The sequence below is a fragment of the Spea bombifrons genome, chromosome 11, assembly GCF_027358695.1.
Source record: "Spea bombifrons isolate aSpeBom1 chromosome 11, aSpeBom1.2.pri, whole genome shotgun sequence".
Classification (NCBI taxonomy): domain Eukaryota; kingdom Metazoa; phylum Chordata; class Amphibia; order Anura; family Pelobatidae; genus Spea; species Spea bombifrons.
Window position 1 is genome coordinate 5,773,654 of NC_071097.1, and position 27,419 is coordinate 5,801,072.

A 27,419-nucleotide genomic window follows, 5' to 3' on the forward strand; every position below is an offset into this window, starting at 1 on the left:
ATGCCGCAGTTAGAGGAGTGCTTCAGCCAAAGGGAGGTACAGATATTGCGTCTGTGACGTAAATAATAATAATGGACGACGCAATCCATGTCCACCGCATCACAGCCTCTGTAATTGAATCATTTCCAGCTTTCAAAGCTTTGGCAGGCGCGTTCTCGTTAAGCTTTTGTCAAGTCGATAAAATGACCCCTCTCAGGCCCAGCATGCGCAGAGGATATTCGAGGCTATCGGCATTATCCAGGGCAAATCCAGAAGTTTGGGTCTTCGTTGGCCTGAGGTTGAGATGAACTTGAGAGTTGTACCATTTCACACGTAGCTTTTTTTTGGATGTATTTTAGTGAGAAACGATCAGAAGGGGGGGGATGCTGTAATAAGAAATATCTGATACGAATGGGGGGGCTTTCCTGTAATTATTGTAAATCAGGTCATAGGATCTTGTCCTTGTCTCTCAATGTGATTTAAGACAATTCTAGATGTCTTTTTTTTTTTTAATTGATCATGCTTGCAGCTGGGCAGGGTTGGGGTGATAGAATTACAAACTTTTTTTTGGTGCCTTAATAGTTTTTTCCTCATTTTCTGCGTAGGAAGAGATTATCGAAGCCATCCAGTGAGGGCAGACTTTCATCTTGTAAGTAATAGCGACGTATGACTTGTTTTTGTGGAAGTGACAAGCTCTCATGTGGGTGATCGGTGGCCCGTTGACTATTTAAACTGCTTACCCCACTAAATACCGAAAATATTATCTTTCCTACACTCCAATTAAGTTCATCCTAACTGTTGATCCAGAAGAAGGCACATCCATCCTTGACGTGACTTGTATAATGACGTCTCCCCTAGGACAGCTTTCTTCTTATTATTATTTTATTGAATAACGTGAACAAATTTTCTTCTAGTCTTTCTTCACAACGAGGGTGTTCCATTCTTCCTAAGTTTGTATGTATGTCTTATCATTGACACAAAATTTCCTCAAGATGGCTCCATTAAACATTTTACGACCTTAGGACTTCAACCTTTCCCTCCTCTGATCGCTGTCGGGGAAAAGGTTCCTCATCCAGAAAACGTACTGAATATTTCACCCTGAAATCACTCTGATGAGTAGCAGTGGGGATAAAAGTCAAAAGGAGAAACAAAAAAAAAAAAGACTCCAGTGATGTCATCATCACATCATACCTCTTATGATGTGATGTCATCATCACATCATGAGAGGTATTATACAGTTCCAAGAGAGATGCCTGAGGTATTTAAAGATGTTAAATTGTTCTCCAGTCAATAAAAGGGCCCACTCCTACTACAAATATACATTAACCCCTTAAGGACAATGAGCGGTCCCTAAACCCATTCGAAAGATATCGGCCGAAAAAGGCATTATCGGGAGTCTGAAGCACAGGGGGCAAGTCTTGGGGATGCATAAAATAAGTTTTACCGATAAATATTAATTTACATGTAAAATGTTTTTCATATTTAATAAAAACTATGATTGAGAAAAATGCATTTTTCTTTCTGTTTCCTTTTATTTGCCATCCTGCCCTCCAGTTATGCACATCTGACCCCAGGCTTGCCGCTCCCCCCCCCCGACTTACCAATGCATCCCCAGACTTGCCCCCCGTGCTCCAAACTCCCTGGTGTCTAGTTGGGGCAGCCGGTGGACATCTGCGCGATGCGCATAGAAAACCTCTGCTGCTGCCCAGCACTTTCACCGGGGCTTTTATTTTCCAACCTGCCCCCCAGTTATACACATCTGTCCCCAGGCTTGCCTATCTGCCCCAGAAATGCCTTATACCCTCTAAATGCCACTGTGCTCCATGATATGCCTTTTAACCCTCTATATACCACTGTGCCTCATGATATGCCTTTTGACCTCTATGTGCCACTCTGCCTCCAGAAATGCCTTACACCCCTATATGCCACTCTGGCATTTAGGGGGTTAAAACGCATATTTGGAGGCAGAGTGGCATTAAGGGGGTTAAAAGGCATATCATAGAGCACTCTGCCTACAGAAATGCCTTATGCCACCCGTTTAACACCCCCCAAACAAAAGTCGGGGCAGTGTGTAGACCTCTACGCGATTCGCGTAGGCAACTTCCGCTGCAGCCGGAAGGAGGTGCCGTTAGTAACGGGGGAAGTCCGCATACACCCTCCGGCTGTCAGAGAGAATTCTCTCCTCTCTGACAGCCGGGGAAGGTCTGCGCAATGGATCTGGGGGATCTGGATCTTAGTCTCATAATCAGACCTCAAATAGAGGCCTGACTATAAGATTAGGGGTATTTTTCAGAGCATTTCCTCTGAAAAAAACCTCGTCTTATAATCGAGCAAATACGGTAGTAGAATCTATTTAGCATGGCGTTTCATTGGCATAAAGATGAGTAAAATATTTTTCAAGTACACGTCAGAAAAAGTTTTCCCCCCAATTTTTCACTATATTTTATACTAAATTATATTTTACAATCAAAATAAGGGCATCTTGTCCAGCTAAACATGAGCAGCGCAGAAATGTTAAAAAAGCCATTTTCACAAAGGGTACAAAAAATAAAGTCAGCCATTGTCACGAAGGGGTCAAAATAACGTCGAATGGATCAGAAATACAGTGCAGACATTGTAAATGACAACTGCAGCTCGCAAAGTCTGATATATGTTTATTTTATGGAATATCCTGACAAGTGTACAGAGGCCATTTTTATCAGCAAGCACCCCTCCTGTTTTCCATTGGCACATTATATTAGCTAATCCTTAAGGCCCCCGGGCTGTTTTTTACTTTTTTATATATATATATATATATATATATATATATATATATTCTCCTGTGCTTTTGTGTTTAGTTCTAATTTTCTTTTTTGTCAGGGACAAGAATGGCTTTTTTCTTTCTTTTTTTTTTTTCCTGTTAAGGGTTAAAGAGGTTTGACATTTTAAAATCTCAAATCTGGTCATATTGCCCACATGTCCTATTAGGGACGTCTTTGAAGCCAGCCAATTCAATTTACTAGGGCTGCAACTAACGATTATTTTAATAATCGATTAGTTGGCCGTAGGGCTGCAACTAACGATTATTTTAATAATCGATTAGTTGGCCGATTATTTTGTCGATTAATCGGATAAAAAAAATACATTATTTTAAATTGAAGAAAAATTGCTATAAAAAACGTACAATTTAAGAAGCGTACACTTTAAGAAACGTACACTTTCATTGCAGCTTCATAGAAGCCACAGTGTAAGTGAAGTGCAGTAACGGAGTCTGTCTGTGCGATGCAGACCCTCACCGGCTATCAGAGAGGATGATTCTCTGTTAGCCGGTGGGGGTTTGCGTCGCACAGACAGACTCCGTTACTCACCTTCACTTACACTGAGGCTTCTATGAAGCTGCAATGAAAGTGCCTTCAGTAACGGAGCCGGGTAGAGAGGCAGAGTGACGTATGGGAGGGGGAGGAGGCAGATGGGAGGGGGAGAGAGACGGAAGTGAGAGACGGAAGTGAGAGACCGGCCGACAGTGAGGGGAATCCAGGTCTCCTGCAGCGTAGCGGGGGATCTGGATTCCGGTGTTATAATCCGATCTCTGTTTGAGGTCGGATTATATAAGGAGAGGGGTTTTTCAGAGCATTTGCTCTGAAAAAAACCTCTTTTTGTAATCGATAAAAATCGATCCGATTAATCGATGATGAAATTCGTTGCCAACGATTTTCATAATCGATTATTATCGATTTTATCGATTAGTTGTTTCAGCCCTAGTTGGCCGATTATTTTGTCGATTAATCGATTAATCGGATAAAAAAAATACATTATTTTAAATTGAAGAAAAATTGCTATAAAAAACGTACAATTTACACTTTCATCTCTTTATTGCAATGGCCTCTCTCTATTCAACTTCTTATTTTACTGACATAATAATAAAAGCTACAAGAACCCAAACACGGTGTTTCTCAAACTAGTTTTTAATACAAAGTTATTAGTAAATATTAATTCATATGTTAACTATTTTTCATATTTAATAAAAACTGAGAAAAAAGCCTTGTTTAATTTTATTTACCAAACTGCCCCCAGTTATGCACATCTGACCCCCAGCTTGCCACTCTGCCCCCATATATGCCTTATACCTCTTATATGCCAGATTCCACTGTGCCCCCTGATATGCCACTGTGCCCCCTGATATGCCTTATACTCCTTATATGCCAGTGATATGCAACTGAGCCCCCTGATATATCTTTTACCCCCAGATTTGTTTTATGCCCCCCTGATATGCCTAATATCGATATGTCTTATACCCCCTATATGCCACTGAGCCCCCTGATATACCTTTTACCCCCAGATATGTTTATGCCCCCCTGATATGCCTAATATCCATATGCCTTATACCCCCTATATGCCCTAAAAATTCATAATACCCCCCCACACCACTATAACTCACCCATACACCACTCTGGCTCCTCCCCCTCCCATACACCACTCTGGCTCCTCCCCCTCCCATACACCACTCTGCCTCCTCCCCCTCCCATACACCACTCTGCCTCCTCCCCCGCCCATACATCACTTTGGCTCCTCCCCTCCCATACACCACTTTGCCTCCTCCCCTCCCATACATCACTTTGCCTCCTCCCCCTCACATATACCACTCTGCCTCCTCCCCTCCCATACATCACTTTGGCTCCTCCCCCTCCCATACTCTACTCTGCCTCCTCCCCCTCCCATACATCACTTTGGCTCCTCCCCCTCCCATACATCACTTTGCCTCCTCCCCCTCCCATACATCACTTTACCCCCTATGTTATTTCAAATGAATTGTATTTTAACACATTCTATGCACCTACTCTACCACCAGCCTTTGTCAAAGTTTGACGTAGGAACTTGATTACACAAAAAAATTACTGCAAACTTTGACAGTTTGAGAAGGGCTGGCGGAAGTATTAGTGCATAAAAAGTGTTAGAATACCACATTGTTGTCGCCCAGAAAATATGTGACTGCAGAAAGAAACACTATTTTATGTTCCGCAGTATCCTCCAAGTTAAACTGTCCCGCAATTCAACTTAATTTATTTCAATTTAACTTATTTTAGGTAAGTATGGAGTGCTGTAGGGCGTGGGAAGCGTATTTTTAACGTTTTCTTTTCGGGCTAAATATAGGATTTTTATGTTTTTTTAATACCAGCTGCTCAATGTAAAGAGATCCAGTTTGAAGTGGCATAACCTGTTAGGGTTTCCAGGACAGCAAATAGGGGGTTTTCCATATTGGGGGGCTCCACAATAATCAGGGGAATTCTACGGGGAGCCCTTTGATCACGCTGTGCATCCCTGTGTCTTCTTTGTCATACAGCTGCATCGTACCGACACTCACACTAATGCCAGCCGCTGACTTACAGTGGCAGGGTACCCGATCATGGTGTCTATAGATCCTGAGAGTCTCTGCCGCATCAGAGGGATTCCCCAGTGCCATAAGTGATGACCTTTCCGGAGGAGATTAGAGTTTTGGCCAAAACCCCATGACGTCAGGGATATATCTTTGCTCCTCAAGGACTATATTTAGTGACCTATCCCCTACGTAACCGGTCCTTAAGGGGTTACGTTTACAAAAGGCAAATTGATCTTTGGAAATCTCTTTTGCAATTTTGTTTAGTGTATGTATATGTGCGTGTATGTTTTATATATTTTTTTTATTTAGAAAATATGTTGGACCTTTTATTTGTCACCTGGTAGTGTTTTTCTTTAAAGATACAACCGCATTAAAAACGTTTTTTTGGGGTGAACAGGTGAGCAAGAATCTTTTGCCTGCAAAACAGAAGAAATCACATGTACTACCGGACAATATCTTCTCTGTGGACGGCGACCCGGCTCTCTTTAACACGATAAAGCCTGTGCCGCAGACCACAAGCTGTCATCACTGTGGTTTGCATGGTAAGTAATCACAACTGAGCGATGAGCAGCACTCTCTGAAAAGCAATGTGATTTGTGAAATGTGCCTTTTTTTGTTTGACATCCTTCCTACGTAATTATGTTAGGTGACGTTTCACATACGTTACCATTAGGTCCCTTTCCCCTTATTTATCCTTAAGCGGCACTTACCGCTAACCCGATGGCTCGCTAAAATATTTGCGTTGCGCTCGGCGTTCCCAAATGTCCCTGTGAAATCCTGATCACCAGATCTTCATGTCATACCTGCTGATGCTTTAGCTCTCGCTCCAGTGCGGCTGCAAGGCGCTGAAGGATTTGTCAGTAATACGGGGGTGCCGTTTTATTTACTGTTTTCCCTTTGGGACAGGGTCACGGAGGTGTTCCCAGTGCCGGCAGACATGCTATTGCTCAGTGGAGTGTCAGAGAAAAGACTGGGCTTCTCATTCGGTCATATGCAAGCCGACCAGTGTGTAAGTTTCTGTTTTTCTGCGGAAGGGGAATGCAGCCCTCTAGAAGTCTGCGATTGCTAATCTCATCGCAGTTCCCAAGTTCCACCAAGTCGCCAGTGGATCTGTAGCTCATCTACGTGAGGCTGCTGGTCCAAGTTGTTAAGGAGAGCATCGTCCTATAGCATTTAGATCGGCTGACTTTAGTAAGACAATGGAGCTTCTGTAGAGTGGGTATTGACGGGCCACTTGGAATTACTGCTCATAAATCTGATACATTACCTTACTAATGAATGAGAAATTAGCAAGTATCCTTTTCCAACTACTGGTTTTGTTTTCAGGAAAAACGAAACCAGCTGCCGAGTTCCTATTGAAGCTGCTGAAAAGAAAGCAAGTCCTTTGGTAAAGATTTCTGAAATGCTCCTTGCTGTAAGTATTCAGTAATGAGAGGGCTCTGGGGTCGTGCAGTGGGTCCTTTATATTGTGTGACTTTATTTCCACCACTGGGGTTATAGAGGAGCCCGATCATTCCACCTGGAGTGAGAAGTAGAGTTAGGTTCTTGGTTCTCTCCAATTGCCTTTTTGCCTTTTTTGTTTTCCTTTTTCATTGGAAAATCTCACTGAAAGTCATTATACTTTTTTTTAATAAAACAGCAGCCTGGTGACTGTTCAGTATTGCATCTTGCCTTATTGCTAAATATGGAAACATCTTTTAGACTGAAGGTAGTCAATGTATGTTGTATTCTCCTATTCTTTCTGCAGGTTGAACCCGCTGTTAGTGATCTCTCAAAGCGTCAGGAAACCGAAAAGAAAATATTTTTATGCGATTTACAAGAGTCGGGAATAAGGAAAGGGACAGAGATTCAGGTGGTGTTCGTTTGCCTGTTACAGTTTATATATTTCTATTTCATTTCTTACATCTCGTGGGGTTTGGGGGTATTTTGCTTATCAGATAATGCCAAGGGCAGAGTGGCACGGAAATTGTAACTAAAATTAAGGTTATGTTTGCCCCAGAGGTGCTCTGTAAATGCGGAGACAGAGGGTGCGTTTGGATATTGTGTGGTGAGCAAACCTAAACCTAAAACTTGTAGAAGAAGTGCCCAACTGAACTTCAATATGTTTTTTTTTATAGGGCTTTGTTGTGGAATTCTCAAACCCAAGTTATTTCTTTATACATTCGTATATCGAGAAATCAGTGAAGTCTTTGTTCAAGTTGACAACCACACTACAGGAGATATACTCAAAACCTGAGAACCTAAAGAAGGGATATACCCCTGTCATAGGGGAAATCTGTGTGGCCAGATATTCCCAAGACCAGGTAAAAAATATATATATTTAGTTGGAAAGAAAACATGTGCTGTCTCCAGGTGAAGCTAAATCATTCCTATTGCAAGGCAAACATGAGTACAATGTTGCTTTGCATTGTTTGGTCACAAAAGCAGTGTAAAGATATAAAATTTTATTTGTAGCCCACGTTTGTATTTCCCTAAAATACTGTGTGAAAAAAATATGTATATACTATATATATATATATATATATATATATATACTTTTTAAGCAAGTCTTAAAATTAGCACTATATTTTCAAACAATTCTCGCATGGGGATTCTACTTTTAAAAAAATGTATGATTTGATGGGGTAAATTGAATTGGCCGGGTTCAACAATATCCCAAATAACACAGGGGGCAGGATGACTACATGTCAAAATTCATATATGTAAAATGCAGAAGTCCCAAATGTTAGCCCCCACAGAACCCAACAAACCGATGAGGGGTATCACTGAACTCAGTAGATGTTGCAGAACACATATTGTTGTGTTGTGTGAAAGTGACATATACCAGGAGCTGTAAATTCATACCTAAAATACTACTGCAAATTTTGACAGTCTGGTAAAATGTATGCATGGAAAGAGTTAAAATACCAGCATTTAAAATACTCTGGGGTGTCTAGTTTTCAAAAATGTATGTTTTTATTGGACACATTGAATTGGCCAGGATCAAAGATGTACCAAATAGGGCATGGGCAGTGGATCTCCAGATGTCAAAGTCCAACATTTAAAAATGATCATCCACCAAATGTGGTCTTTTTGCCCCCAAACAGCCAGGCAAATTCATACCTGAAGTAAAATGTATGTGGGAGAAAAAAGAACCTCAAACAAATGACCACCACAAAGGCTGGATGTAGAATTAGTGCATGGAAATAGTTATAATACTAGCATTTGAAATACACCGGGGTGTCTAGTCTTCAAAAATGTATGGGGTAAATTGCATTGGCCGGCTTCAAAGATACCCGAAATAGCACACGGGGGCAGAATGACCAGATTTGGAAAAAATGGTTTTGAAATAGCATAATGCTACTTATTGCCCCATAATGTGCAGAAAAAAAACATAAACATAAAACATTGGGTATTTCTAGACTCAGGACAAATAGTAGAATCTATTTAGCAGGTATTTTTCTTTAGTTTGTATAAATGAGTAAAAGATTTTTTAAGAAAAAGTCCTTTTTTCAAAAATGTTTACCATATTTTATTCTTTTTTTATCATAGTAAATGATACATCTAAAGCTAGCCCTTCGTGTCCTGAAAAAAATAATATATAACTTGTGTGGGTTCAGTAAACGTGGAAGAACAAAATTACAGCTCAACACGAGCAGCGCAGAAATGTTAAAACAGCCATTGTCACGAAGGGGTTAATGCATCCACAAAAAAATGGGCTTCCTTTTGAAACCATAGAAACATGTAAAAATCTATACTAAAATAACATTGCTTTTGCAGGTTTGTTTAGGTGTCTTCTGCTGAATAATATCCAAATTAATGTTCAGCAACATTTCCGATAACGGAGATACCCCAAATATTTGTTATGTTCTAGAGCCGTAACCATCCTTTACATTTTACCCCATGGTGTATTACATTTAATGTATGATTTTCTTACTGAGAAGGGCCCTCGGTAAAATAAAACTTCCTTATTACATCTGTGTCTGTGTTAGGTCCCTTTTAAGTATTTAAATGGTTTTACCGCATTTTTCTTTTTTTTCCCCCCAATAAAGCCATTGTGTGATATTTTTTTTATATTTACTGAAAAAGCTCTATATGCTACTATTGGCTGTATAACTTTTTTGTTTATTGTTTATTGAAGAGCACATATCACTTTTTTGTGTGCAAACTTGTTTTTTATGTGATTGAGAGAAACTCAAAAATATTTTGTGGTGGAGAATCAACATGGTATAATTCACTTCATATTCAGTCATAATAGTATAATAAGTGTTAAGAGGTCCCAGTGCTTGTCGCGTTCTGAAAGCAGTTGCAATAGAATTGAGAGACAGCTGGACATGCTGCTTGTCTACAACCCTTACTCTTCCAGAGCAGACGTGTATGGTGTGAAGAGTGATCAGATGAATTGCAATCAATTGCAATGTCCCTCTTTGCCATTAAAATGAACTAACCCCCCCCAAAAAACATTTCCACTGCATTTCAGCCCTGCCCCAAAAGGACCAGCTGACATCATGTCAGTGATTCTCTCGTTAACACCGGTGAGAGTGTTGACATGGACAAGGCTGAAGATCACCTGGAGATGCTGATTGTTTTAGAACAGGGCTGTCATTTGTCGAATCGTCAAGAGCTTCAAGGAGAGAGGTTCAGTTGTTGTGAAGAATGCTCAGGGCGCTCAAGAAAGTCCAGCAAGCGCAAGGACCGTCTCCTAAAGCTGATTCAGCTTCAGGATCGGGGCACCACCCGTGGAGAGCTTTCTCAGGAATGGCAGAAGGCAGATGTGAGTGCGTCTGCATGCTACCATCAGTCCTGTTTCATCCCAACAGTAAAGCATCCCGAGACCATTCATGTGTGGGGTTGCTTCTCAGCCAAGAGAGTGAGCTCACTCACAATTTTGCCTAAGAACACAGCCATGAATAAAGAATGGTACTTACACAGCCTTCAAAAGAAACTTCTCCCAACCTTCCAAGAACAGTTTGGCGACGAACAATGCCTTTTCCAGCTTGGAGCACCTTACCGTAAGGCAAAAGTCATAACTAAGTGGCTCGGGGAACAAATCATCGAAATTGTGGGTCCATGGCCAGGAAACTCCCCAGACCTTAATCCCATTGAGAATTTGGGGTCAATCCTCAAGAGGTGGGTGGACACACAAAAACCCACAAGTTCTAACAAACTCCAAGCATTGATTATGCAAGAATGGGCTACCATCAGTCAGAATGTGGCCCAGAAGTTGACAGTGTGTTGGAGACCCGTACTCAGACTGAGTAGATCCGCCGTGGAGATCTTCCTTGCCACTGAAAGCTTAATTGCTCAAGGGATTAACCCTTCATATTCCCCCAAGCACTGGCTGAGACTTAATGTAGGGGTAAAACAGAACTCTCTTTATTGAGGACTGCACACACACACATAGATATATATTCAGCAAACATGATACGATTAAAGGTATAATCCCCTCAACCACCAGACAGCCTGGCGCCACCATACATTTCTACGGCCAGGAATGCCCACCCAACAAAGAGTCACTATTTCCGGGTGATCCCGAGGGAGCGGTGCCAATGGAGAGCTCAGGGTCTAAAGATGTTACGATCCAAAAAGCAACGTCATCAGGGAACGGTCCGCACGGTACCCGGGCCAGAGTTCCATAGCCACGGCTGGGTAAACTCCGGTCCTAGAAATTGATAATAAAACTAGGGTTCCCAACGGGCGCCCTCGCTGTAACCACCGCCGAGCGTGTTGTGTTACCCACCATGTGCTTAATGTACCCTCAAAAGAGCGGCACTGTTCCAGTTGTTGGGGGGCATCGCCGCGGTTCCTAGCCGCCGCACAGTTCCATGAATTTGCGGTTAGGTCCCGGGCAGGCGCCAAGCAGGGGGAAGGTGGGATCCGACCAACACTAGGGGTGTACAGGGTCCGTGAGCCTTTGATCCTTGGGCAAACCACAGGGATGGGGCCAAAATAACGTAAGGGATAAAGAGATGGGCTGTCACAGACCGCATGCCAGGACGGATTGCAGAGGTTTTAAAAAAGGTCAACACTGCAAATATTGACTCTGCATAAACAATGTCAATAAAAGCCTTTGACCCTTATGAAATGCTTGTAATTATACCTCAGTATGCCATAGTAAAATCTGACAAAAATATCTAAGAACACTGAAGCAGCAAAACTTTTGGCCACCACTGTGCTTCTCGCTATACCTGAAATTGGTTTTGTTGCTTATGATCACCATCAGAGGGCCTCCATGTTATCTCTGAAATCTCCAGATACACTTAGAATAATAACTAAACCTATTTACTCGCGGTGCCCAACACCTGGTTGGCGTCAGTCAAGTAACTCTTTCCTAATTTAAGAAAGGCCTCATACTTGTTGTCAAGTGGAGTCTCACACAAAGACCATCTTACCTGTGGCAGAGAAGAGGGAGATATCTGTAAATCTCCAGAATATCTCAAACCCCACTCGCTAGAAGCTGACCTTTGGACCGATGCAGCCTGGCGGTGCTGTTTTTAATAGCTAAAAAACCATAAGTGCTTAATTTTTTTTATTTTATTTACTGGGTAAAATTGCCTGCTAAAATTTGGAACGTTGTCTACAACCCTAGGGAAGGCCAGTAAATGTGTCTGTGGTCAGTACCTGGCTAAGTATTGATGACCACTGTGCTTGGATCAGCGGTCTCATCACACCCATTATCCTTGGTGCTTTTCAGGTACACATGAATTACCCTGGGATCTCCACACTTAAATGTCTAAATCCACAGTTATTTGTTTCTAAGTAACTTCTCTGATCCCGTAAACCCTTTTTATATTGATCGTAGTTCTGTACAGTGAATCCAGGATATCTCTGTGTTTCACGAAGCCTCTGTCTCCCCTCGTTGTTTCTGTTACAGCGGTGGTACAGGGTGCTGGTGCAGAACGTTGATGCCGCCACGAGAAAAGCGCATGTCCTGTACATCGACTTCGGGAATCAGGAGGCGCTGACGCTCGACAACTTGCAAAAAATGCATCAAGACCTGGAGCTGCTTTCACCGCTCGTAAGTCCGGCTTCCAGAAGCCTTCTGTTCTGGGGCTTATCTCCTAAAGAGTGAATGGAAAGATCCATTTTACCGGTGGCCCGGCACTAGGTTTTTGTAATTATTCCATACTACGTGTCATTTTAATGTGTAGTGAACGTGTAATTATGGAAATACAGGGAAGGACCATGATGAGCTGGAGAAGCTGCTTACATATCATTTGTATACTGCTACTTACCATGCAAACAGAAATACTGTGATTTTCCCCAGGCGATGAAGTGTATCTTGGTCTCCGTCACTCCCCCTCCGGGCGGGTGGTCCCCAGTATGCATCGCAGAATCCCGGAAACTGATGGATCAGCAGAAAGTTTCCATTAGCATTGTTGAGGTGCTGCGTGAAGAGGTGCCCTGTTACGCCGTGGATGTATGTGTGCAGGCCTCAGGTGTGTAGGCTGGAAACGGATTCTGTTTCCGACGTGGAGCTTTGTCTCTTGGCGTTCTTATTCTCTCAGATTGGTGCCTCTCTGAGTGATACGTTTACTGTGTGCGCAGGGATACACGTGGCCAAACTACTTCTGGAGAAAGGATTTGCTTCCGCTCATGACGGAGGACGTATCTTAAAAGAAAAGAACTCTGAGATTGGTAAGAGGGAAGTTTCTATGCCATGTTGTCTTTGCATTTTCCTCTTGACATTCTAAATGCGTTTCTTGGTACCTTTCTGTAAATATGAACCCCTTAATGACGAAGCCCGTACATGTACGGGCTCAAAATGCATACAAACCGAACCTTTGAGTGGCAGAGGTCAGGCCAAATCTCCCTCGCCCCTGGAGACCGAGGCATTTTCAACATCCTTTTATTTAACCCCTTATTGACAATTGCCGGTTCTGGCACGTCACGCACTAACATCCGGTTAGTGACAATTGACATGCCAGGGCCGTCATGGCTTTAAACCCAAACGGTGTTGCTGTAATGCCTCGATGTCGAGGGATTCAGCAACTCTGAGATCGGCATTGGGGGGGCTGTGTCTGGTCCCTCCCCAGGGTGTCAACGTCGGACAGACGCCCCTTTTAAATCCAGATTTATTTCATGTATATGTAGCGTTACACGTGAATGATTTATGGAGATCTTGCAACGCCGTCATTGGTCGTTACCTGGCTGTTTGTGTCATCGGGTGTTAAGGGGTTAACCTTTTTAGCTTTGTTTTTTTTTTTGACAGGTCCTTTACCAGTAACGGCCATTGACAAGGCAGCAAGAAAAGAGGAGCTGTCTGATGCTCCCGAATCTCTGCCACGGATCCACGTCTTAAGCGGGACTGCGGTTTCTGTAGGTGACATTTTCAGTGCTGTCATCACAGAAATTAAACACCCCGAGGAATTTTATTGCCAGCAACTACAGAACGCAGGTATGTTTTTCCCATTATGAGCCGTGTTTAAACATATATATATATATATATATACCGTATTTGCTCGTTTATAAGACGAGATTCTTTTCAGAGCAAATGCTCTGAAAAATAACCATCATTTTATTTTCGAGGTCGCCTTCTAATCGGACCTCAAATGGAGGTCTGACTAAAAGACTAAGATCCAGATCCCCCGCAGCGCTGCAGGGACCTTGATCCTCCTCTCCAGAGGCGCACAGACATCCTAAGCTACTGCCGGCACTTCAATGGTGGAGCGCCGGCATCACATGTATGATCGGGTATAAGGCATATCTGGTAGACAGAGTGGCATATAAGGGGGTACAAGGCATATCTGGGGGGCAGTTGTGCATAACTGGGGGGCAGATTGGCAAATAAAAGGAAATAAAAACCAAAAAGCATTTTTCTCATTCATAGTTTTTATTAAATATGAAAAAAATTGTTTGCATGTGAATAAATATTTACTAGTAAAACTTTTTGGTTATATGATAGTCTTATATTCAGGCTCTTTCTTTATTTCCTAAATTGGGGGGGGGGTCGTCTTATAATCGAGCAAAACCGGTAACTATAAATATGTTTATATAGTAGCATTTTCTGTTTGTTCTCTAATTTGACCTAAACTTGATGCGTTTAGAGGAACTTTCCAAGCTGATGGAGTTGATGAGTAAACATTTTGCCGCAGTGCCGCCCGTTCCCAGCTTCACGCCTGCTGTTGGCCAGGTCTGCAGCGCCCAGTGTGCAGGTAAATAAACCTTTTGATGGTTTGTCGTTCCCGCAGCCTCACATGGCGGACAGTATCCTGTAGTACAGCGAGATAAAATGGAACCTAATATTTTCACACCATCCTATGGGTATCCCCCCCAAAAAGAAAAAAAAATCAGCACAAGTAGGACTAAAGCCAATGTAAAAAATATATTAAATTGCCCTGATTTGGAAACTACCCTATAGGCCAATGATTTTCAGCGTTTTTTTTTCCGTTATTGAGCAAATATTACAGGTTGCACATCACTTTTAAAACGTTTTAACTGATCTCTCAAAGCCCCATGATATAAAAGATACGTCGTCAAGAACCATTTTTTTTCTTGACATATCCCCTACGTCACCAGTCGCGAAGGGTTAAAAAAAAAACTAGAAGAGCCACGGGCTCCGTCATGCAATAATCTGTGAATTCCTTGAGGTTTATATCCTCAGGAATTTGGAATATCGGGACATTTATTCATTATTCAGGTGTTTTTACGTGTTAGGTTATTGCCTGAAAGACCAGGTTTTTTAGTCATTTATTGTATGTGTCGGAGAGGAGGGTGCAAAAGTAACAAACATGGGGTGATGGGTCTGCTAGGAGACAGGTGTACCCGAGCAAGACATCTCTGAGGTTCTGCGTGCTTATTGGAGGACAGGCAAAGTACGAGGGACGTTAAAAAAAGTTTCCGCACTTTTTATATTTTCCTTGGAAACGGTGAAGGTGGAAGGAGTAGTGGCGACTTTTTGAACGTCCCTCATATTTCATGTTTGGGAGGACGTTGATCACTTATTCGTTTGATTTTGCAGAGGACAGGTGCTGGTATCGAGCTAAAATCCTGGAGAAGAGGTCACAGGAGGCTTTACTGGTCGAGTACATTGATTTTGGAAACGTGGAAGTGTTGCCCCTATCGAGCCTACGACCCATTCAGAGCAATATGTTGAAATTGCCGTCACAAGCCATAAAGTGCAGCTTGGCAGGTTGGGACTCTTTCTTACACTACGCACGGCCATGTTGGTAAAGGAACGTTGTAGTAATAATTTTTTTTGTAAATCCGGCTCATTATGTGTGCAGGTGTAAAGCCGCGATTTAAGAGATGGACTGGAGAAACGTATGCTGCGACAGCGTCTTTGGTGGCCAACGACGTTGTGACAGTTGAAGTGGTCGGGCAGACGAAAACATCTTTCGTAGTGGAAGTGGCTGACAGGCACCCGACTGGCAGGGCACGCAAAACAGAGACCAGCCACGCTACACCTACCGGCAAAGGGCAAAGTTGCGGTAAGTTACCTGCAGGGCGGTACGCCAACGAAGTGTTAATGTACAAACTTGTTGTTTTTCTCCCAGCTGAGCTGCAGCTTTGTTAAACAATCAAACAAGAGGGAAAATTCTGTTAAAATTTGGTAAACAGTTCCCTTATTACTTTATACAAATAAATGTTCCCCCTCGAAGAATCTCAGGTACTGCAAGTATTGCCTAGTGTTGTGTACGTGGTTAATCAGAGGCCTTTTATTGGTACTTTAACCCCTTGATGACAATTGACGGTCCGGGCACGTCATGCACAAACATGCAGTTGGTGACAATTGACATGCCAGGACCGTCATGGCTTTAAACTGATTCAGGAAGCGATCTACATCACAGATCGACATTAGGGGCCGTATCTGGCCCCTCTCCGTTTTAAGTGTTCAGGTGTGACTGAAATGCCTCGATAGCGAGGCATTCAACGACACCAAACACCCACCCGAGGACTCACTCTGGAGAGCAGTCATAACCACCACGGCAAGGTTTTGCTACTTGCAAGAGTGGCGGGGCGTTCTTAAAAAATAAATAAATAAAATAAAGAAGTTGAAAAAGTTTCCAAGAGGGTCTCTCCAGACACTACTGAGAACGCCCCTTGCAGGTTGAATACAAGTACTGCATCCAACCATGCATGTCAATGGAGGCCTGCTTTCTAATCACAATGTGATTAGTAAAATAAATAAAAAAAAAAGAACAAAAAAATAAAAATGGTGACATGTAAAAATAATTTCAGCATCAGGGTGTCACGCTTCACCATGCGCTGGCTGGACTTGTTTATTCTTTTCCTTATTCATTTCATGTTTCCAGCCAGTAGTGGCCGCCCTTGCTATTCAGAGCCTCTCAGACTGATTATCAGGTCCAGCTGCAGTGGCTTACCTGATCATTTCAGCCTTTATAAACCTGCCCTGCCCTGCAGTCTGGGCCTTGACATTGTAATGTTTGAGGACTACCTGTTTGGTTCCTGATTTGTTCCAGTACCTTGCCGTGTTCCAGTACCTTGCCGTGTTCCAGTACCTTGCCGTGTTCCAGTACCTTGCCGTGTTCCAGTACCTTGCCGTGTTCCAGTACCTTGCCGTGTTCCAGTACCTTGCCTTGCTCCAGTACCTTGCCTTGCTCCAGTACCTTGCCTTGCTCCAGTACCTTGCCTTGCTCCAGTACCTTGCCTTGCTCCAGTACCTTGCCTTGCTCCAGTACCTTGCCTTGCTCCAGTACCTTGCCTTGCTCCAGTACCTTGCCTTGCTCCAGTACCTTGCCTTGCTCCAGTACCTTGCCTTGCTCCAGTACCTTGCCTTGCTCCAGTACCTTGCCTTGCTCCAGTACCTTGCCTTGCTCCAGTACCTGCCTTGCTCCAGAACCTGCCGTGTTCCTGAGTTGTGGCCTGCGCCCCACTAAGTGGACTCCCAAGTAGAGTACCCTGCAAGTGGGCAACCTGCCGTGTGCCCTGCAAGTGGGCAACCTGCTGTGTTCCTGAGTTGCGGCCTGCGCCCCACTAAGTGGACTCCCAAGTAGAGTACCCTGCAAGTGGGCAACCTGCCGTGTGCCCTGCAAGTGGGCAACCTGCCGTGTGCCCTGGAAGAGGGCTTCTAGCCGTGCCGTGTGCCCTGGAAGAGGGCTTCTAGTCGTGTGCCCCGCAAGAGGGCTTCTAGCCGTGCCGTGTGCCCTGGAAGAGGGCTTCTAGTCGTGCCGTGTGCCCCGCAAGAGGGCTTATCTGCCGTGTGCCCCGCAAGAGGGCTTATCTGCCGTGTGCCCCGCAAGAGGGCTTATCTGCCGTGTGCCCCGCAAGAGGGCTTATCTGCCGTGTGCCCCGCAAGAGGGCTTCCTGCCAAGTAACTTCCATTGCATATCTATTGTTGTACCATCGCATTCAATACAACTCTTAATCCAGATCTGTTGTCTGTGGTTTATTCCTGCGCCTGTCTGTAACCCCAGACCATAATGCATCGTGGGGTACAGACAGAGCCCCTCGTATCCCCTGCACCTGGGCTCCTTATCAACCTGTGTTCTCAGCTCGTGACAGAATGTCAAGGCCAATACAAGGAGTTCGCGGGGATACCTGTAGTACTGGAATTGTTGGCAGAATGTGTACTCCACCTATGCAAGTCAGTAAGGACTGTGGTAGAAGCTGAGTGCGTGGACACAAAAACCAAGACCCAGACACCAAGAAAGAAGGCTGCTAAGAGCTTTAAGCGAGAGCCGCTCACCAAAAAAGAAAAACGGAGAAGACAAGAGGACGACTTATGTTTTTACTGCGGAGAGACTGGCCACAGGATATCGTATTGTCCGCACAAACCAGTCAAACCGTCCGCAACCCACCTGGAGAAACCCCATGCCCCGGAACCTGCATATGACGCCAGCAACGTCACAAAGCAGGAGCATACCCTGTCGCATCCACAGACAGGTGATGCAGGGGTTAACCAGTCCTCAGCACCTAGGACTCCTACGCCCTCCATTGGGATGTCAGATGACCTCCAGACCTTGTCGGACGCCCCCGAGTGGTCTGATATGGACAGTGCGTCATCTGAGACAGATGAAACAGACACATCCATGGATATCAACCCCCCAGCTGTTTGTGCGGTAAGGAACACCACTCCTACCACTCACAGGAGTAGGAATAGGACACTCCAAACCGCACGACACTCCCTAGGGGCTCCTGGCAACGTCCTTGCATCAGATGGAAAGATCGTACACAGAACAGAACTGATACAGTACGAACAACGTCTCCGTGACCAAAGGTCCAGTAAACGTTCCTCCTTTCCACCTGCAACCCAGCCCTGTTTTGATGCTATTCAACGCCGATCAAAGGAGATCCGTGCACAGGGTGATTGCCTAACCCCTGGTGAATTCAGGAGTAGAGAAAGGACAAGACAAGCACTTACCGGGACCATCACATCTGTGTATCCAGTAGCTGAGGCCTATCCAGCCCAACTCAGCACAACAGAACCTCTGCCATCAGATCGTGTAGTGACTTCCAACGGCAATGTAATATGTCGTGTAGATCTGGAAGCGTATGAGAAAGCACTACGTGCTAGAGAGGAGGAGGAAAAGAAGAAGAAGTCTCACCGCAGACGGTGAGACCACCGTTCCATGGTTCCGTAAGCATCCGGAGGCTGCTCCTTGCGGTGGGGGTATGTCACGCTTCACCATGCGCTGGCTGGACTTGTTTATTCTTTTCCTTATTCATTTCATGTTTCCAGCCAGTAGTGGCCGCCCTTGCTATTCAGAGCCTCTCAGACTGATTATCAGGTCCAGCTGCAGTGGCTTACCTGATCATTTCAGCCTTTATAAACCTGCCCTGCCCTGCAGTCTGGGCCTTGACATTGTAATGTTTGAGGACTACCTGTTTGGTTCCTGATTTGTTCCAGTACCTTGCCGTGTTCCAGTACCTTGCCGTGTTCCAGTACCTTGCCGTGTTCCAGTACCTTGCCTTGCTCCAGTACCTTGCCTTGCTCCAGTACCTTGCCTTGCTCCAGTACCTTGCCTTGCTCCAGTACCTTGCCTTGCTCCAGTACCTTGCCTTGCTCCAGTACCTTGCCTTGCTCCAGTACCTTGCCTTGCTCCAGTACCTTGCCTTGCTCCAGTACCTTGCCTTGCTCCAGTACCTTGCCTTGCTCCAGTACCTGCCTTGCTCCAGAACCTGCCGTGTTCCTGAGTTGTGGCCTGCGCCCCACTAAGTGGACTCCCAAGTAGAGTACCCTGCAAGTGGGCAACCTGCCGTGTGCCCTGCAAGTGGGCAACCTGCTGTGTTCCTGAGTTGCGGCCTGCGCCCCACTAAGTGGACTCCCAAGTAGAGTACCCTGCAAGTGGGCAACCTGCCGTGTGCCCTGCAAGTGGGCAACCTGCCGTGTGCCCTGGAAGAGGGCTTCTAGCCGTGCCGTGTGCCCTGGAAGAGGGCTTCTAGTCGTGTGCCCCGCAAGAGGGCTTCTAGCCGTGCCGTGTGCCCTGGAAGAGGGCTTCTAGTCGTGCCGTGTGCCCCGCAAGAGGGCTTATCTGCCGTGTGCCCCGCAAGAGGGCTTATCTGCCGTGTGCCCCGCAAGAGGGCTTATCTGCCGTGTGCCCCGCAAGAGGGCTTATCTGCCGTGTGCCCCGCAAGAGGGCTTCCTGCCAAGTAACTTCCATTGCATATCTATTGTTGTACCATCGCATTCAATACAACTCTTAATCCAGATCTGTTGTCTGTGGTTTATTCCTGCGCCTGTCTGTAACCCCAGACCATAATGCATCGTGGGGTACAGACAGAGCCCCTCGTATCCCCTGCACCTGGGCTCCTTATCAACCTGTGTTCTCAGCTCGTGACACAGGGGAACCTTCCAGTTCCAAAAAATGTAAAAAAAAATAATTTTTTTTAATAATAAATAAAAAAAAGTGTGTGTATATATATATATATATATATATATATATATATATATATATATATATATAAATAAACCTTTTCGTTTACTATATGTTTTAGTAGACTTGCTTTCTTAATAAAGTGTATTTGTTACACGGGTGAAAGCGACAGGAGAAAAGTGGGGGAATAAAGCCCCGCAGATCTTGGTTGCGGGGACAAAGCTACAGGCAAAAGCTGTTAGTACGAGCGAGGATGGCTACTCTGTCGTAATAATGGAGAGCGAGAGCTCCAGGCTGGTCAGCGACAAACTTATTGCCCAGCGTGAGGCTCGTTCCGACGATAACAGGGGAAACATATCAGCAGGGAGTATCGGCCAACCGGCAGTCCAGATACCGTGCAAAACTAGCTCCTCTGCCAAAGCTGTCGCACCGGAAACTAATAACAATGCGAGAAGTCCGCAGGTTATGGTCAGAGACCCATCGGGTAGTAGAGAATCTTCAAAGGATCGAGTGTCTGGTAGAAGTCATTCACTTAGCGATGACTCCCTGAGTAAGTTAAACAAAGCTGTACTTTGTCAGAAGAAATGCCCATGGTCCTAGGCCATCACTTGTACACGGCCCATTGCCATTGGCTTGCAATTTGCCAGACTATATTCTTTTTTTGTTTGTTTTACTTTAGAATCTTGCATCCCTTGCCAGTGGAAATCTGTAGAATTGCCACTTAATGAGCCCATAGAATCGCGCGTGCTGAGCGTGATCAGTCCCGACCTGTTCTACGCCTTTCCAAAAGAAAACAGAGGTGAGGGGACTGCGCCTGCTTCACCGTTCAGCCTCAAATCACCGTTGCAATAATCGTTATAATTGGTTTTGGTTATTGAATATTTCCTAATGGCAGCCATGGATGGTGAATGTGGAAAACTCCTAATGTAAAGTGTTTCCCTCTTTAGTTGACATACAGAAGTTGACGCAGGTGATGGTGGGTATTGCCGTGTATTGCAAAGCGGAGAAGACAAAGTTGAGCTACAGACCGTCAGTGGGGGATATGTGCTGTGCCAAATATACAGGTTAGTAGACAACCTACCATGCAGCGTATCCGTTTTACTTAGACTCTTACAGACCGGGTAAAGTAATTCATAATGTGATTTTGGATAACTTAGGGATACACAGTTCCCTCTTCTGTGGATGGCAGAACGATACACGGCTATGCGTTTCATGGTCAGACTGGTGACACGGTTCCATGTTTTCTATCCAGTCAGTTTTAATGACCTTGTGCCTCATTCGGTGCTGCCATGTTACTAAAAAGCCGTACTTAATCATTTAATTCAAACCGTGCTTGATCGCTTTAGTCCCCTATAGACGTACATGTACGTCCTAAAAAAATTTATTGCGTAAAGCCCCTTACGACGTACAGATATGTCTGGACTTTCTTGCAGCGGCAGGGACCCATCCCTACACGTGAGATCAAGCGAGTCTATGGAGTCTTGCGTGGAGAGTACACTGTGATTGGTGCAGGTAGGAGAGTGAGAAATCGTGTTAAATAATTTCTGCGGCCACCTTGGTGGCCAAATAGCTGCATGAAAATGCCAAAATACCCCTGATACGATAGTCTGGGTTGTGAAATATATACTTTTGTGGGTATTTTTCGTTTATTTGTTTAAAACTAGAGTTGGAATCCCATCATACCTAATGTAAAAATGTACACCTTATAGTCTGTTCCCTATAAGTGCTGGAATCGTATGGACATTCTATGTAAATTAGGTATTTCTGAAATCAGGACACCTGAATCGATACATTTTGAGGGGATTTTCCATCACTTTACCTAATTTTGTGAGGATTCAGATGGGAAAATATATATTTTTCTATTTTTGGCTAGTTTTTACAAAATGTCTAATCCTACATTTTCAGCTAATTATCTAACTTTGGTATCAAAAGACAGCTCTATCTCTCCTTTAAAAAACAATATATCGTTTACATGGGTGCACTATTCACAGGAAAGGAGAATAATCGCTGAACTGACATAGCGCAAAAATGGCAAAATCGCTCCGGGGCTTGAGGCACCAAAAACCCCTGGGATTGAAGGGGTTAAGGAGCACATTTTAAAATTTAAAGCGGCGATGGCGTTTTGTTAATTGGGTCCCCACACAAGTGCGGGGGCCTGCCATGACATCCCCCTCCTGCCTGATTGCTCCATAAGAGCGACACTGCAGCGTTAACCCCTTCAGTGCGACATTTTAGGGGTTAATACCCATTTTGTACGGGGCTCTGCTGCTGTGGTCTAGGCAGACCAGCAAATACGAGCCCCCATAAGCGTTTGGTTCACTCCTATAGGAGTATTCCTGTACTCGGGGGGGGGTGTTCTCAATACAAATCACAAGTTGTTTCAATAATTTCATGTACCCAGGAAAAACAAATACTGAAATACTGCGTTTGGATAAAATGGGTTTGTTAAAAAATGAAAAAAAAAAAAAAATTTAATGCAATGTTTAGGACAGACTGGCACTAAAATGGTTAAATCAAGTGTTATAATGCCCCAAGTAAAATACTTTGGGATGTCATCTTTCAAAAATGTATTGTTTAGAAACAGCGATGGCTGTCATTCATATTTAACCCTGTAAGTGCCAGAATAAATGAAAATACCAGGCATTTGAAGTGTTTCCGAAAACCGGACAAATACTCAAATACACTTTTGGAGGTTTTTTCCAATTGCACTGGTTATTATAGGTGAAACTGAAAATATTTCCTTTTATTCCCTAATTTTCCCTACGTTTTAAGATATTTTTCATACTAAATGATGGTCTATATATATATAATTATTATTTTAAAAGAATGCACTACTTGTGCTGAAAAAAAAACAATATATGATTTCTGTGGGGGGGGGGGCGCTAAATGAGAGAACTTACAGTTTAGCGCAAACATGGTAAAAAAAAAAAAACAACCCTGTCCTGAAGGGGTTAATGGAACAAGAACCCAAACACAATATTTCTCAAACTAGGTTTTAATACCTAAAAATGTTTAAATATTAATTCACATATAATCTATTTTTTCATATTTAATAAAAACTATGATTGAGAAAAGCCTGACCCCCCAGATATGCCACTGTGCCCCTTGATATGCCTTATACCTCCCCAGATATGCCTTATACCCCCTGGGCAGTAGCGGAGAACGTCTGCGCGCATCGCACAGGTGGCCGCCGGCTGCCAGAGAGGAGGATCCGGGTCCCCTGCAGCGCTGAGGGGGATCTTGGTGTTACAGTCTGACCTCTGAGGTCGGATTATAAAACGAGGGGTATTTTTGAGAGCATTTGCTGTGAAAAAACCCTTATCTTATATTTTATGAAATTGATTCAACTAATCAAAATTGGTTGTTGCAGCCATAGTCCTCAAGTGTTAAAAAGGCCGGATGGGGTTAAAGAGAACTAGTTGAGGAAACCCATATAGCCTAGAAACGTTTGATCCCCAGAATGTTTGAGGTTCCCAAATGTTCTCTGTACTGTTTCACCAGATGATGGCTGCTGGTACCGAGCGATCGTGTTGGACACCTCTTTGTCTACTGCTAAAGTTGCTTATGCGGACTATGGGAACACCGAGGATCTGCCCTTCTCGTCCCTTCTCCCCATTACCGAGAATTTCCTGGACCCCCCTGTACCGATTGTAAAATGTGCTCTGGCAGGTAAGTGATTTTATTACGTTTACTATCATTTTGTATTTCTTTAATAACTTGATCAGATCTTGTGACTATGGGTTTTAATATTTTTTGGGTGAGATTTTACTCCTTGTTTTATAATACTTATACCCCCCCCCAAATGTCTATAATGTAATAAATAAGAAAACCGCTCAAAAATCTGAGCTCAAAAATCTGAGATTAACCCCATATTAACAACATTTTAATCTCTTGAGAGATTCCAGTGCGATCGGGCATTCCTTGAGTAACGGTGTACTGGCGCTTAACGGAGCGCTGTGACACACGGGCTGATCGCTATCCTTTCTGATCTCTGATCAGGCTGTACCGGTACTTCCTAATGTGCTTCTTGCCACAAGTTGTAAGGACTTACAGATACATGCTAAGGAGACGGAAGGAGTTACGGTCTAAAACCGGCTTTGTAGCATGATGAGAGGCCTGCTTAACATATGACTTTGTTTGCAGGGTTAACACCGCTCTCAGAGGAGTGGTCACCGGCAGCTACCAAACTGCTAAGAGTGCTGGTTCAGGAGCAGAACATCATCTTCACTGCACTGTCCGTGAATGCGGGAATCTATTCTGTGTCTGTGGAAAAGCGTCAGGACACTGGCGTGGTAAATGTGGCTGAAAAGCTTGTTGGTGACGGCTTGGCCCGCGACTCGCGCTCTACAGGAGGTCACTGTAAAGGTATTAGCTCAAAGCTTTCATGAAGTTATATTTAAAAAGGAAAAAAAAACCATAAAAAATAGAGGTTTGTAATTTAAGAGGAGCTGGAGGCCAAACAAACAATATTTACAGCCAAGGTATAATTTGTGTTGCAACTGAAAACATTTCCTTTTGCAAAGTATAGAGATGGGGGTAATTGTCGGGTAATCTTGTGTAGGGTTTTCATATTTCGTGTTTTTTTCTGTGTTTAATTCAAGGTAAAGATGGATGCTGTTGTTGTTCACAAGACCTGCTCGAGAGGGTGAGTGTGTGCCGAGTGTATTTTACGCGTCCCTTACTGTCCCCAGATACTTAAGCCGTATAAATGATTAAATAACACTTAAGGTGCTTTAAGATGGAAAATACATTTTTTTTTTAGTATCTGGTCATTCTGTGCTAAAAGGATTATTATACTTGAACAAACAAAAACCCCTTAACAACCACTGACGGGCCAGGCATGTCATGCACATACGGTCAGTTAAAGACCAACGACGTGCCTCGATAGCACCCACTCTGGAGAGCTGTCACTGCAAGAGATTTTGCCACTCGCAAGATGGCGGCATCCTTTCAAAAAACTAAACAAGTTTCCAAGAGGGTCTCTCCAGACCCTCCTGGGAACTCTGGCTCCCCTTGCAGGTTGACAACAGGTACTTCGTTCAACCATGCAAGTCAATGGAGCCCAGCTTTCTAATCTCAATGTGCCTGGCCCGTCACTCAGATGGTGATAAAAACCTCAAAACCAAAACATTTGGTGCCCAGAGACGTCTATACCGTGCCTGGAAACTGAATGTTTGTTTCCCTGAATGCTTCAAAGAAAAGAGAAAGCCCCCTTATACAGACAATCATAGGTGTATATGCTGCTTTTTGGGGGGCATTATCACGGAACTAATTGCTGTGTCCTTCTGTCTTCGTCTTCTTATAGGTAGAAAAGTTGGAGGAAACACTTCGCCTTTTACTTAATGTGGAACACGTTTAATGATCACATGGTGACGATCTGTTTCCTAAAGCTCCAGAGATCCCGGGGGTTCACCAGGAGCGAGTTGCCGGAGTCCTTGTAGTAGTTCTAGACTGCAGCGGACTGCATCCGAAATCAGAGTTCTAGTGATGTCAAGCGGGGGTGGGGGGGGAGATGAAGAGAATCTCTCTGAGCAGAATGTTATGATTGTATTCACAGTTCAGTAATGTCAGGATAGGAGTAATATACTCCGAGGTGGTGTGTAAATCCTCATATTTATTTGCAGCGACTTTAGAAATGTTTAGTGTTTTAATTAACCAATCTGAGGACTTTCTGTTTAAAAAAAAAAAAAAAAAAAAGTTGAGTCAACGCAGCGACCTTGGTGTAAGATTTTTTTTGTTTCCTTGATTGGCTTTGTGTGAATTATGAGCAACACCTAAAGATGTAGGCTGTTGAATCACTTGAATGTAAATTGACGCTACACACTCACACACACAAATTGTTTGGTTTATTTGCTTCCCCTATAGCAGGGGTGTCCCACCTGTGGCCCTCCTTCTGCAGGACTACATCTCCCATAATGCTCTTTCAGCTAACAGGCTGGCTGAGGAGTATGGGAGATGTAATCCTGCAGCAGCGGGAGGGCCGCTGGTTGGACACCGCTCCCCTATAGTCCTTTGCCCAGGGTAATCCACAGTAAAGTTGTGGCTTTGGCCCCGTTGGCCACCTCGTATTGGCGGTGGCGGAACTACCGGGGTCGCAACTGCGACCGGGCCCTGGAGTTCTGCCAGTCGGGGGGCCCAAGGGGTGCCGAGCGGTTGCTGAAAACGACCGCTCGGCAACGCTTTGGCCCCCCTGACTGACAGAAATCCAGGATGCCTCTGCTCCCAGCCGCTGCTGCCCCCGCCGCCGCCGCCTGCCTCAGCGCTGCCCAGAGTGAGTGTTGGGAGCGTGAGGCGTTTGTCTCGGGTGCCAGAGCTTCACGCTGAGCGCCGGCATATGACGTCATATGCCGGCGCTCAGGAGTGAAGCGCCGGCACCCGAGACAAACGCCTCACGCTCCCAACACAGGAGTTGAAGGTAAGTGACCTACAAAGGGGGGGTTTAGGGAGGGAGTGGGTAGATCGTGAGAAGGGGGGAGTGGGTAGATCGTGAGAAGGGGGGAGTGGGTAGATCGTGAGAAGGGGGGGTAGGGAGGGAGAGGTTAGATTGTGAGAAGGGGGGGTTAGGGAGGGAGAGGGGAGATTGTGAGAAAGGGGGTTAGGGAGGGAGAGGGGAGATTGTGAGAAAGGGATAGATGGGTTGGGGGTGGGGGGGCCTTAACAGATCTATGGAAGAATACTTAAAACCTTAAATCAGTCCTTGGGCCAAGGATCTAAGAGGTCTGTAATGAAGTCAGTAAGGTTTCATGTTGAACGAGACTAATAGAAAGAAGAAGAGTGTCGGCTTCGCTTTACCATGACTAACAATTCCCAAATGTTATATGGTGGGTATCATGAAACTGGGAAATCAATTGAGGTCACAGCTTTCACGTGGCCACCCCACACTAAATATTGAAGCTGTGCTTTCCTTCAGTGCGTCTGGAGCTGCGGGAAGCGATCGTGAGCTTCTCCCAGGACCTCTGCGCTCCTGCAGACGGATCACAGGTACTGCGGTCAGCGATGGAGCCCTGTACATACAATTAAAAAAAACAATGTAAAACACCTTATACCCCTCCTGCTAGAAGTATACTTTAAAAAAAACCAAAAAAAAACTATTCTCCCCAAAGTAAACAAAAATAGAAAAAAATGTGTACAATGTTAGGGAGCATTTTAATCACTTGTACATAATTGCCATTTAGGCAAAACAAAAACTGGAGAAATGTTAAAACCCCCATTGTCACAAAGGGGTTAACATGGAACAAGGACAAATAACTAAAAATGTCACTACACGCAGAAACACTATACACTGATGAGCCGTAACATTATAGCCACGGACGACGGTCACGTGAAGG

The 27,419-nt window shown here is 44.4% G+C and overlaps 2 protein-coding genes across 2 annotated transcripts; both read left to right on the forward strand.

Annotated features, from left to right (window-relative positions):
• LOC128468195 (tudor domain-containing protein 1-like) lies at positions 1 to 25,788 on the forward strand. Its single transcript, XM_053449888.1, has 25 exons — positions 1 to 36; positions 197 to 254; positions 585 to 628; positions 5,733 to 5,877; positions 6,242 to 6,344; positions 6,662 to 6,722; positions 7,083 to 7,187; positions 7,453 to 7,638; positions 12,189 to 12,332; positions 12,582 to 12,734; positions 12,823 to 12,952; positions 13,527 to 13,712; positions 14,362 to 14,469; positions 15,276 to 15,446; positions 15,541 to 15,744; positions 17,780 to 18,830; positions 20,235 to 20,641; positions 20,771 to 20,890; positions 21,039 to 21,120; positions 21,249 to 21,306; positions 21,525 to 21,603; positions 23,593 to 23,760; positions 24,235 to 24,456; positions 24,693 to 24,736; positions 25,397 to 25,788. The coding sequence occupies exons 1-25, from the start codon at positions 1 to 3 to the stop codon at positions 25,448 to 25,450; spliced, it is 4,119 nt and encodes a 1,372-aa protein (XP_053305863.1). The 3' UTR covers positions 25,451 to 25,788.
• Positions 14,244 to 15,738, forward strand: LOC128468998 (tudor domain-containing protein 1-like). The gene is made up of 2 exons (XM_053450800.1): positions 14,244 to 14,469; positions 15,276 to 15,738. The coding sequence occupies exons 1-2, from the start codon at positions 14,352 to 14,354 to the stop codon at positions 15,485 to 15,487; spliced, it is 330 nt and encodes a 109-aa protein (XP_053306775.1). The 5' UTR covers positions 14,244 to 14,351; the 3' UTR covers positions 15,488 to 15,738.
• Positions 25,789 to 27,419: the final 1,631 nt, after the last annotated feature.

What these genes read in the sequence shown, in the direction of transcription:
- LOC128468195 (XM_053449888.1), top strand. Translation starts at nt 1, where the DNA reads ATGCCGCAGTTAGAGGAGTGCTTCAGCCAAAGGGAG. An exon ending in CTGCAGCGCCCAGTGTGCAG is followed by an intron (nt 14,470 to 15,275) that starts GTAAATAAACCT and finishes TTGATTTTGCAG; the next exon opens with AGGACAGGTGCTGGTATCGA. An exon ending in TACAGGAGGTCACTGTAAAG is followed by an intron (nt 24,457 to 24,692) that starts GTATTAGCTCAA and finishes GTTTAATTCAAG; the next exon opens with GTAAAGATGGATGCTGTTGT.
- LOC128468998 (XM_053450800.1), top strand. Translation starts at nt 14,352, where the DNA reads ATGCGTTTAGAGGAACTTTCCAAGCTGATGGAGTTGATGAGTAAACAT. An exon ending in CTGCAGCGCCCAGTGTGCAG is followed by an intron (nt 14,470 to 15,275) that starts GTAAATAAACCT and finishes TTGATTTTGCAG; the next exon opens with AGGACAGGTGCTGGTATCGA.